At 38.4% G+C, this 13,326-nt stretch overlaps 1 protein-coding gene across 3 annotated transcripts in view; it reads right to left on the bottom strand.

Annotated features, from left to right (window-relative positions):
- Window positions 1–1,248: 1,248 nt before the first annotated feature.
- Window positions 1,249–13,326, bottom strand: part of LOC133569364 (RNA-binding Raly-like protein) — a 229,166-nt gene continuing 217,088 nt past the window's right edge. For all 3 annotated transcript variants that reach the window (XM_061921636.1, XM_061921637.1, XM_061921638.1), the window contains 4 exons: window positions 9,606–9,719; window positions 9,205–9,380; window positions 4,845–4,883; window positions 1,249–2,665 (listed from right to left, as the gene is read on the bottom strand). In XM_061921636.1, the coding sequence (XP_061777620.1) occupies window positions 4,851–4,883; window positions 9,205–9,380; window positions 9,606–9,719 (323 nt within the window). In that variant the 3' untranslated portion in view covers window positions 1,249–2,665; window positions 4,845–4,850. The remainder of the gene's footprint in view (window positions 2,666–4,844; window positions 4,884–9,204; window positions 9,381–9,605; window positions 9,720–13,326) is intronic.

A 13,326-nucleotide genomic window follows, 5' to 3' on the forward strand; every position in this document is an offset into this window, starting at 1 on the left:
GGCTGTCCAGAGTCGGGACCCGGGGTGGACCCCTCGCCTGTGCATCGGTTGGGGACATCTATTCGCTGCTGACTCGTCTCCGCTCGGAATGGTCTCCTGCTGGCCCCACTATGGACTGAACTCTCACTATTATGTTGGATCCACTATGGACTGGACTTTCACAATATTATGCTAGACCCACTCGATGTCCATTGCATCCGGTCTCCCCTAGAGGGGGGTGGGGGGTTTCTCATAGTCATTCACATTGACATTCCCACTGGTTTGTGAGTTTTCCTTTGCCCTTATGTGGGCTCTTAACCGAGAATGTCGTTGTGGCTTGTGCAGCCCTTTGAGACACTTGTGATTTAGGGCTGTATAAAGAAACATTGATTGATTGATCGAAAAAGCAAGTTGTTTCAACGTTATATTTGTCTTGTCGAATTTTGGTTGGAACATGACCAAATTTCAGTGGTCAAATCAGAGTCAGAACCCAATATCGATTAAACGGTGTCAAAAAGCATGTCGTTCCAACGTTATGTTTGTGTGTCAGGACCTCAGTCAACAAGTTCTCAACATTGTTTCAATGTCTTGTGCCTGCCGGGTCGGCTCTCACGCTTGCTTTGAGTCTGTTCCTGTGTCTGGTCTATGCATGGTGCAATAGTATGCGCACCTTATATATTTTGCTATTTTGGTTTTTTTCCCCATTGTGTTTTACTTTTGTAGCTGTATGTAGAAACGGCACCACTGAAGTGGCAGCTGGTTGCGTCAGCTCTGTGTTTTTTTTTAATGTCTTTTATGTTCTTTGACGTTGACCGCTCATGTAATTTACCTTATTTTTGAGGACTTTGGTATCTTCCCTGCAACCACATAACTTCCCCATGGTGGGATAAATAAAGTCTACCCTATCCTATTCCATCCATCCATCCATTTCCTACCGCTTATTCCCTTTTGGGGTGGCGGGGACAGTGAATACACTCAGAATACCTCCTTGACAATAGCATGAATTTGAATTTGAGAGTCAATACTAATGTCTCAGCATTCTCACCATACTGACATGCCTGACACACGGTTACATCAGCGTTGCTGCTGGTTTCTCAGTATTCACAAAATAAATGCAGTTGATACCCAATAGCGGTTTGTTGACTCGTCTCAATATACATTTGTCGCTCATCTCTTCGCATTTGCGCAAAAACTTTTTGACACTTGAGAGGAAAACTGTGTAATTGGCACTCATCTTTCATAGTACTTGCGTGTCCATTAAAACACTGGTTTAATTAAACGTGACACAAACTTTATTGAATCAGAAGAACACAAATATTTATGTACACAATGGCTAAATGAACCTTCTGGCCTTACAGCAGCTGTCATATACCGTAGTTTTCTTCTCTTTTTTTTTTTGTACAGCAACTGAAAATACAAAGTTACATTAAACATGCCTTTTGATAAAAATATTTATACAAAAAATTTTACTTTTTTTTTTCTTCTTTTTACAACAGTTTTTCGCGTCTCTAACAAAGCCCGAAGTCACTCACTCACACACACACACGGACTCACAGTCAATATACTGCTGTTGATTGACGGTCTAGTCTAGCTGCTGTTTCCATGGTAACCACTACTTACACAGGGAGAGGATGTCGAGCCAAAAAAAAAAAAGGGAAAAAAATGTCCACTCGCTCTTACGCTCTCACAATTTTTTTAAAAACAATATTTTAACACTGAAAATAAAATAATTGTTAATCCATCCTTCATGACAATCTTGCTGACCTTGGATCTCCAGTCGTTTTTTTTGTGTTTTGTTTCAGTATTAGCTTGCAGGTGTAAAGTATGCTTAGTACTATAAATAATACTCTAGTTCAGCGCTTCTCAAACTTTGTTCACCAAGTACTCCCTCAGAAAACACTTGGCTCTCCAAGTACCACCATAATGATCATAATGATTAAACATTAAATTACAGTAGCGTAGTAGGCCTTAATATTAATGAAAAACAAGGTAAAGGTTTTATTTACCAAGTATATTGAATATTTTTGCCCAATGTACCATTACACACAGTTTGAACAGTAACACTGTTTGAATTTTTAATTAGGTAATTATTTTGCGTACCATCAGATGGTGCCTGGGTACCACTAGTTTGAGAATCACTGCTCTAGTTGCCATTTCGAAGGGTTGCTAGCTGGCGGCCCCCTTTTTAGTTTTTCTGAAGATTGGCCGTGTCAGAAGCATAATAAAGCTAACTATTAGCTTCTGCGCTAACTCAAGAATTAGGTCATTAAAAGCATCCGTCCAATCCAAATTAAACATTGCAAATATCAATTTTGTTGGGGGTAAAACACATTGAGTTGTTGAAGACTGGAGGCGGACCAAAATTAAGCTTTAAAATAAACATTTTAGCGCATGTTGAGAAGACGCAAACACACAAAATGTGAATAAATAGATTTTATTCACATTAAGAAAATGTTCCGCGTACGCAAAACCACATCGCAAGTATCTCTGTGGGATATGACAACAGCGCACCGTTTGTGGTAAATTGTAATTTTTTTTTTTTTAGCATTTTTTTGCTTTTTTTACATACGCCACTTTTGCTGCCCACTCGTCGGCGTCTCTTCAAGTCTGTCCGGTCACTCTGTATACTTTGCTGATCCTCCCTCTCTCCGCCTCATGAAAGGAATGATGAATTCGGGACAATTTCCTGAAGCGAGAGAAACACAGACACGTGATAAGAGACATGACAGCTATTTAGACCGCTGTGAATCTGAGTAGGATTATCTTTGTAAAATCTCTACGCTGTACGCTAATCCTGCCGGACACGATTTATTGGGGTTCTTCTCAGCAGGAACATTTCTCACACTTTCTCCCACGACCTTCAATCGGGAGATTTTCAGGGAGAATGCTGGTAGAATTTTGATGAAAGTGAAAAGAAAATAGGAAGAACGGGACATTTTTGAGATGCCTGGTTGGAAGAAAATGTTTTTAGTAAATCTAATGTAAGCTAAGCTAAGAATAATAGAACGGTCAAGTGTGAGTTATTTTTGTATACAGACTGATCTGTTTGTGTGTGCGTGTGTGTGTGTGTGGGGGGGGGGGGGGGGGGGAACTGTGAGAGGAAATAGATTAGAATAGAATAGAAAGTACTTTATTGATCCCTAGGGGAAATTCAGCACCACAGTTTGCTTACAATAGACAAATAATAAAAAATAATATACAACATATATTATATATAGAATATATGAATAATATAAACATATTCTACATTTAAGTGCAGTCGAGAAGGAACATATACATTATAAGGGCACGACTTGATAAAAAGTAAATGTAGATTAAATGTAAAAGTATACAAAAGTACAAAACAAACAAAGGACAAAGACAAAGACGCAGCAGCGGCCGTCTAGATCGACGCATGCTCACAATGTATGTAATAGCACAGTAGCATATATCTTGACACAAACAGATAGATAGATTAATAAACATCAATTCAATAAAAAATATGCAGCCAAGAAGCATTTAAATGTGAGCAAGTTCCAAAGAGCCTCTTTAAAACTTCTAAAGGCCTTAGTGGCCACATGCGTGGACAGCACCTTTTAGCTCTTATTTCCAAAATTGTGTAGACTACTGAATTGGGGTCTTGCGGCCCTTATGTGGACACTTATACTGCCATCTGGTGGTGTCAGAAGAGTATAAAAAAGTGCAAAAATAAGAATTAGCATGTCACTAAACATGAAGTACACGATTGTTACTTATGGACTAAGTACATCACATAAAAAGATGATTTTTTTGTATTTACAGTACTAATGTTTTTTGGTCTTTTTTGGGTCAAATTTCTGAAAAAAAATAGCCCTGGTGTGCAAAACACAAATGTCAAATGCAGAGGATGCGGGTTCGCAGGAAGATGTTGACTCTGTTAAGCTATGTAAACAAAGCTAATAATATCCAAATGACGCTATGCTGTTATGCTAAGTTTATACTAATGATTCTTAGAATCTTCGGACGCTAAGCTATGCTAACAATTATCAAATAACCAAACATAAAACATTTTTGGATTTACTAAACTGCTGTTTTTGGTCTTTTTGGAACAAATTTAGGCAAACATTAGCCTTGTTATGCAAAACAAAAATGTCCAATGTAGGGAACGCGGGTTCCCAGGAAGATGTTGACTCTGTTAAGCTATATAAAATGAAGCTAAAAATATCCAAATGACGCCAAGCTGTTATGCTAAGTTTATGCCAATGTTTCTTTGAATCCTCAGACGCCAAGCTATGCTAACAATAATCAAATAACCAAACATAAAATGTTTTTGTATTTACTGTACTGCTGTCTTTGGTCTTTTTGAGTCAAATATCCTAAAAAAAATAGCCCTAGTATGCAAAACACATATGTCCAATGCAGAGGATGCGGGTTCCCAGCAATATGTTGACTCTGTAAAGTTATGTGAAACCAAGCTAACAATATCCAAGTGATGCAAAGCTGTTATACCAAGTGTATACTGATGTTTCTTGGAATCCTCGGAAGCGAAGCAATAATCAAATGACTAAATTAGGTATATTTACTTGTATTGGCCGAGCAGTTTCTTATACAGTTGCAAGCTAAACTAAACGGCTGCCCTAAGTATGAGATTAATAAGAAGTTTATTCTTAAACTAAGCTATGCTACCAATAACCAGACTACTTTCCCCATCACATTTAAGCTAAATGAAATGTTTACGTCAAGTTGCGGCCCAATAGACTATGTTGACAGCTTCTTTTTATAAAGTGGGGCATTAGCGTCCCTTCAGTGGTCTACCAAATGTCACGCAGCTCATTACTAATTAAAGAATCTTAAGAGAAACAGTCAAGCGGACATAAAGCTTGAGGGACACTCAAATAGCCGCTTACCTCATTTCAGTTGTCAATATCCGAAATGTGGTTCTCTATCTGAAAAGGAGAGAGGAGCTCGAGTTAGAAAGTGAAAAACAGAATACACTCTAATGGTTATTTTATCGCGATCGATGCCACTTTTGGGAGATAAATAAATCTTGTGTAATGTCCCTCATTAGCTATCACGGTCCGCAGGCTACGGCTAATACATAGGACATGATGGAAAGGCTAGCGGCGCAGCTCGAACCGCCAATTATTGCTTTGATGTCTCCCTTTGACAAAGCACCTGAAATGAACTAATAAAAAAGACATGTTTGATAGATTTTAAAGGCCACAGCTATTAAACAACAATTTATAAGTGTGCCAGGGGACTTTTTTAAAGTTTCCATCACTAAATCTAGCAAGCAGACTGACCAGCGTGGCTTGTAATTGCAGTATTTAGCCAAAGGGGTGGTAGCTAGTCAACATTGGGAGCCACAAAAGAATCCAAAAATATTCATTTGATTCAACCTTAATGTTACAAGAATAACACACACATACAATCCTCATCTGTCTTTATGTTGCTCTTTTTAAATGAGATATAACTGCATGTGGCCCCAGGAAAATCAAGGTTCCAATGGACAAGACGGCAGTAGCGTAGCACACAACTCTCAGACCTACTGTAAAATGAAAAATACAAAATACAGCTATGAAAATAAAATTAAAAAGTATTTGAGGCCAAAGCCACATTTTTGCACATTGTAGAGTATACAAATGGTACGGGGGTGTACCGAACGAGTTTCTAAGCTTAAGTCTTAAGCTGATTCGCTTCTTCTGCCTCTGTCTCAGCACCCAGCATTGTCCCACCCACACAACCATCTGATTGGTTACATATACAGCGGTGACAGCCAATCAGCAGTGCGTATTCAGAGCGCATGTAGTAAATGCTTCAGCGTCGAGCAGGTAGGTCTTTAGCAGGTGAGCATAAGGCAGCGTACTCTCCCCAAATGATAATAAACACCTCCCAGTCAACTACTACTAACATCACTATGAGCCCGTTGACCTTCTACAAACTTAAACTGCAGCTCAGCTCGCTCGCAGTTCTGGCTTGAGGTGAAGGCTAATTAGCTTTTAGCATAACGTTAGCTCATTTTGCGGTGTGTGTGTTTGTACAACAACCTATCGAAACTCGATAAGAGAATCGATAAGGAATCGGTTCGATAAGAGGATTCGATAATAGGCTCGAACTCGATAATTTCCTATCAAACATCAACCCTATGTGCTACATTAAAAAGACGTGGCTGGCCACTTCAAAAACGTGGTGGACCATGTTAAAAAGATGTGGCTGGCTACATTCAATTACAGTATGTAGTAGACCACCTAAAATGATGTGGCAAGCCACATTGGAATTGTGCGGTGGTTTACTTCAAAATTATGTGGCAGTCCACAATAAAATGATGTGATGGGCCTAATTAAAAATGATGTCTCTGGCCATATAAGTAATGTGGAGGACCACATTAAAAAGATGTGGCTGGCCTAATCAAAAAAATGTGGAAGGTGTGGACCACATACAATTATTTAGTGGGCTACTTTAAAAAGATGTGGCTGGCCACATCAAAAAACGTGGTGGACAACGTTAAAAAGATGTGGTTGACCATAGGAATAAAGTGGAGGAGCACATAAATGATATGAAAGGCAATGTTCAAATTACTTAGCAGACAACATTAAATTATGTAGTGGACCACATAAAATTATGTGGCGCACCATATTAGAATTGTCTGGCAGTCCAGTCCACAATAAAATGATGTAATGGGGCAAATCAAAATTACGTGGCTGACCATATAAGTAATGTGCTGGAACACAATGAAAAGATGTGGCTGGCTACATAAAAAGATGTGGCTGGCCATTCCAAAAAATGTGGAGGGCCACATAAACAATGTAATAAAAAACATAAAATGACTTAGTGGGGTACTTTAGAAAGATGTGGCTGGCCACATCAAAAAAGTTGTTGACCCCGTTAAAAAGATGTGGCTGGCTACATAAAAAAAAGTAGTGGCTGGCCACAGAAATATAAAGTGGAGGACCACATAAAATGATACGAAAGGCAATGTTCAAATTACTTGGCAGACAACATTAAATTATGTAGTGGACCACATAAAATTATGTGGTGAGCCACATTAGTTGTGTGGTGGGCCACTTGAAAATTATCTGACAGTCTACAATGTAATGATGTAATGGGGCAAATTAAAATTATCTGGCAGGCCATATAAGTAATGTGCTGGACCACATTAAAAAGTTGTGACTGGCTACATAAAAAATATGTGGCTGGTCACAACAAAAAAATGTGGATGGCCACATAAACAACGTGATGGACAACATAAAATTACTTAATGGCCTACTTTAGAAATTAGAAAGATGAGGCAGACCACCGCAAAAAAGTGGTGGATCCCGTTAAAAAGACGTGGCTGGCCACAGAAATAACCAGGAGGACCACATCAAAATTTTAGAAGGGCATTGTTTGAATTAAATTATGTAGTGGATCACAAAATGACGTGGCGGGCCAAATTAAAATGTTGTGGCGAGCCACAAGAAAATTATGTGGCGGCAATAATATAATGATGCGATGGGCCGTATTATAACAATGTGGCGGAGCAAATTAACATAATGTGAAAGACTACTTTAAAATGAGATGGCCCTTATAAAATGACGTGGCGGACCACATTAGAATGATGTGGCGGCCACAATATAATGATGCGATGGGCCACGCTAGAATGGTGTGACGGGCCATATTAGAATGATGTGGTGGAGCACATAAAAATGATGTGAAAGGCCACATGAAATGATGTGGCAAGCAATTTTCCCCCCAATTTTTCATGTGTGAGCAAACGCCAAAACTCCTTGGGCATTTAGTGGCGCACATGTGAACGACGGCAGACGTGCACACTGTTATGTGCTTATCTTTTTATACGATTTTGTTTGCGGCCTAGATTTGCCGTGTGCAGAAGATGCGTGAGAAGTGTGCAATTGCACAGGCGCGTACCGTAGAGCAGTGGTTCTCAACCTTTTTTCAGTGATGTACCCCATGTGAAATTTTTTTTATTCAAGTACCCCCTAATCAGAGCAAAGCATTTTTGGTTGAAAAAAAGAGATAAAGAAGTAAAATACAGCACTATGTCATCAGTTTCTGATTTATTAAATTGTATAGCAGTGCAAAATATTGCTAATTTGTAGTGGTCTTTCTTGAACTATTCGGGAAAAAAGATTTAAAAGTAACTAAAAACTTGTTGAAAAATAAACAAGTGATTAAATTATAAATAAAGATTTCTACAAATAGAAGTAATCATCAACTTAAAGTGCCCTCTTTGGGGATTGTAATAGAGACCCATCTGGATTCATGAACTTAATTCTAAAAATTTCTTCACAAAAAATGAAATCTTTAACATCAATATTTATTGAACATGTCCACAAAAAAATCTAGCTGTCAACACTGAATATTGCATTGTTGCATTTCTTTTCACAGTTTATGAACTTACATTCATATTTTGTTGAAGTATTATTCAATAAATATATTTATAAAGGATTTTTGAATTGTTGCTATTTTTAAAATAAATCTCAGGTACCCCTTGGCATACCTTTAAGTACCCCCAAGGGTACGCGTACCCCATTTGAGAACCACTGCCTTAGAGGGAACGTCGGTGGCGGGCCAGATTTGGCCCCCAGGCCTTGAGTTTGACGCCCGTGGTTTAGATGGTCCATCCATTTCTACCGCCTGTCCCTTTTGGGGTCGCTGGAGCCTATCTCAGCTGCATTCGGGTGGTTGGCGGGGTACACCCTCGACAAGTCGCCACCTCATTGCAGTGGTTAAGATCGTATTTCTATTAACATTTCATTAAAAACAGGAATTGATATCTTGACACTAAAATTAATGTTTAAAAACGTGGATTCATGCTATTTTGCAGAAATTTCACGTTTGTGAGTTACATCAGGAAGTTGCCTACAGCCACAGCTGTTAACATCAGCATGCCAATTAGTATTGTAGATCACGCACCGGTTCATTGAAAAGAGAATCTGATGGCCGCATTTACAATATTTTCATTTGAGTGTTGCAGAATTATTCAAGTTGTCTAAAGTGAAACTTGAGCCTCTGATGGGTCCTTCATCCTCCATGTCAACCCTCACAGCGGGCCCTGCTCTGTGTGAGCCTGTCTGATATTTCGACAGAGAGGAAGTGTCAGTCTGTGCGCGCTCGCCTTCCGTCTCTCTCGCTCTCAGATGTGCGGCCATGAATAATTCTGGCCAAATTAACTTTGAAGAGACAAAGAGGACCGCCTCTTGAGATGTTCCCGAGTCGCCTTCCTCCCTCCAGCCCCCCCCTGCCGTCAAAAGTGTCGGCTCTTACCAGATGGTGGCGGCCGCCCTCCTCGTCCTCTTCGTCGTAGTCATCCTCGCCACTCATCTCGCCGGCCTCCACGTCCAGCGCTCCCCCGCCGGCCTCTTCGCCGGAGTTCTCTGCCGCCTCTGACACCGACTCATCATGCAGCGAGTCGCAGTTGTCCTCGTACTTCCTCTGAGCCTCTGAAAGGAGACAAATTCCAATTTCTGTCATTAAGATAATAGAGATTAATGCTAATAATCAGAATTAATCACATCTTGAATTAATTGAGGTGAAATTGCTGTTGATTCACTCCTTACTAGTTTGCTATTTAAAAAAAACAAACACATTTATTAATTTGACCTTATTTTTCCCAATTGAACAATAACGTCAGTTTATCACAGCATTGTCCAAATGTGAAACCTCACCGGACTCGACTCTCTGCTGCTTCTCAATCTTCTCCAGGCGACCCAGCAGGGAATCAATCTTGGTCTTGATCTGCGTCAGCTCCCGTTTGATGGACTGCAGCTGGTTGGTCTTCACTGTTGAGAAACACACCATGCCAGTCGTCATTGGAATATTTAGCACAGCTTCTTTTTTTACAGAAAATATTTGTATCGGGGCAACACTAAAATGTGTATGTATATATACATACATACTGTATATATACATACATACATACTGTATATATACATATAAACATCTATGTATATATATATATATATATATAATTACATTCATACATACATACACGTATGTATGTGTGTATATATATATATAAAGGGGAAAAAAAATTGCATTATTGGCTTTATTTTAACAAAAAATCTTAGGGTACAATAAACATGTTTCTTATTGCAAGTTTGTCCTTAAATAAAATACTGAACATACAAGACAACTTGTCTTTTAGTAGTAAGTAAACAAACAAAGACTCCTAGTTTAGTCTGCTGACATATGCAGTAACATATTGTGTCATTTTCCATTCTGTTATTGTGTCAAAACTATTAAGGACAAGTGGGAGAAAATGATCAAATAATCTACTTGTTTATTTACTGTTATTTTCTACTCTTCTAACGTGTTCTATCTACACTTATGTTAAAATGTAATAATCACTTATTATTCTGTTATTTAATACTTTACATTAGTTTTGAATGATACCACACATTTGGGTATCAATCCGATACCAAGTAGTTACAGGATCAGACATTGGTCATATTCAAAGTCAAAGGGACATATTTCCTGAGTTTATAAATATAATATAAATTAAAAACAAAAAAACAAAAGAAGATTTTGTGACGCAAAAAAATATCAATGTAATCATAGTAGTATCGACAAGATACGCTATTATACTTGGTATCATTACAGTGGATGTTAGGTGTAGATCCACCAATGGCGTTTATATTGTAGCGTCCTGGAAGAGTTGGTGCTGCAGGGAATTCTGGGAATTTGTTCTGTAGTATTTATGTTGTGTTGCGGTGCAAATATTCTCCCAAAATGTGTTTGTCATTGTTGTTTAGTGTGGTTTCACTTTATGGCACATGTTTATGACAGTGTTGGCGGTGTTCATACGGCCACCCTTAGTGTGACATGTATGGCAGTTGAGTAAGTATGCCCTTCAGTCACATATACAGTATATACTGTATTTTTCAGACTATAAGTCACAGTTTTTTTCAGTTTGGCCGGGGGTGCGACATATACTCCGGAGCGAATTATGTGTGAAATTATTAACACATTACCGTAAAATATAAAAAAATATTATTTATCTCATTCGCGGAAGAGACCAAGAAAATGTCAGCAATTGTCACACACACGTCAGCAATCGTAACATACACATCAAACAATAAGAATTCGGCGGGGGAGGGTCATGGCAGAAGTGCATTGTGGGTCAACGAATGCTAACTGCTATATGCTATAAGCCATAGGTTCTCAACCTTTTTTCAGTGATGTACCCCCTGTAAACATTTTTTTTAATTCAAGTACCCCTTAATCATAGCAAAAGATTTTTGGTTGAAAAAAAAAAAGATAAAGAAGTAAAATACAGCACTATGTCATCAGTTTCTGATTCATTAAATTGTATAACAGTGCAAAATATTGCTCATATGTAGTGATCTCTTTTGAATTTTTTGTAAAAATAAAGATAGAAAAACAACTAAAAACTTGTTGAAAAATAAACAAGTGATTCAATTATAAATAAAGATTTCTACACATAGAAGTAATCATCAACTTAAAGTGCCCTCTTTGGGGATTGTAATAGAGATCCATCTGGATTAATGAACTTAATTCTAAACATTTCTTCACAAAAAAAGTAATTTTCAACATCAATATTTATGGAACATGTCCACAAAAAAAACTTACAATCATATTTTGTTGAAGTATTATTCAATAAATATATTTATAAAGGATTTTTGAATTGTTGCTATTTTTAGAATATTTTTAAAAAATCTCACGTACCCCTTGTCATACCTTCAAGTACCCCCAGGGGTACGCGTACCCCCATTTGAGAACCACTGCTATAAACTACTGCCGTAGCTATTAAAATGGATCATTTCAACGTTGGCGGTAACTTATAAAAACTGAGAAGGGCTGAACAAAAATAGCACCGAAAATGAAATCATGTACTGCAGATTACAAGCTGGACGTAGTAAAATATGCAGCAGAAAACGACAAGAGGAAGCAGCGCATACCTTTGGAGTTGGCAGAGTTGTTTAGAAGCGACATCGAGGAAGAAGATTTCATGGGATTTAGCGATTAGGAGTGACAGATCGTTTGGTAAATGTATAGCATGTTCTATATGTTATAGTTATTTGAATGACTCTTACCATACCAGGCACCTTCTCAGTTGGTTATTTGAGCGTCATATAACGTACACTTGCGATGAGGTGGCGACTTGTCCAGGGTGTACCCCGCCTTCCGGACGATTTTAGCTGATATAGGCGCCAGCGCCCCCCGCGACCCCAAAAGGGAATAAGCGGTAGAAAATGGATGGATGGATGGATGGATAACGTACACTTATTCAGCCTGTTGTTCTCTATTATTTATTTATTTTAAATTGCCTTTCAAATGTCTATTCTTGGTGTTGGATTTTATCAAATAAATTTCCCCCAAAAATGCGAATTATACTCCAGTGCGACGTACATATGTTTTTTTTCTTCTTTATTATGCATTTTCGTCCGGTGCGACGTATACTCCGGAGCGACTTATAATCCGAAAAATACGGTATGTATGTAGTGTGTTTAAAGTAAAAATTATCATCTTTATAGTTAATGATTGGACGCAGTGAAATCTTGACTCCCCATTGGTAATTATAGACCATTTTTAATACATCCAATGTAATGTGACCAGGGTGCTACGGTGTGTAGTGAAGCACATATTGCTATCACTCATCCTACAGGGAGGATACTTGAAATTAATGTACTTTGCTAAACGTCTTGGAGACAAGGATTAGAGATTTAGAAGTAGCTACAACACTGCTGACTGTCGATAGATTTTAGCCGCTAGCTAGTTAGTCATGTCTTAAAGCACCTCTCCCTGAGGGTGTTTCAGTGTCATAACTTCACTTTTATATTTAGTCATTAAGCAAAAATTTGTCCGTTCCCCCTTTTCTGTCTACACACTGTCTGCTTGTAAGTACTCCGTGATTGTGCACTGCCGAACATGCTCGTCTGTATAACACGAAGGGTAGGGGACTGGTACTTTTTAGAGGCGGTATAGTACCGAATATGATTCATTAGTATCGCAGTACTATACTAATATTGGTATACTGCACAACCCTAGTATGCATGTATAAATTATATACTTTTAGCCGCCAATACAGCTTTTAAAACCATTTTTATATCGTGATGATGCATATTGATGACACATTCGCGTTGTCCCCAAAATCACACGCGAAGCAAGCCAGCAGCTAACGTCCCTCTACAGAGTAAAGCCACTTCAAAGTTACCAATCTTTGCCTCAATAACGGAAACGTTTCTTACACGTATCATGGGAGGACGAGGAATGGCTAAACTTATAAATTACCAAGCCATGCTAACCGCTAACAACAAGTTAAAGCTCCTGATTGTGACCAAAATGGGTGGCTCAATACGAATATCGACTGTAACAATACCAAGTATAAGTGCCGTATATTTCACAATAATGTAATGATTAGATCTA

This window comes from Nerophis ophidion, linkage group LG15, assembly GCF_033978795.1.
Source record: "Nerophis ophidion isolate RoL-2023_Sa linkage group LG15, RoL_Noph_v1.0, whole genome shotgun sequence".
Taxonomy (NCBI): domain Eukaryota; kingdom Metazoa; phylum Chordata; class Actinopteri; order Syngnathiformes; family Syngnathidae; genus Nerophis; species Nerophis ophidion.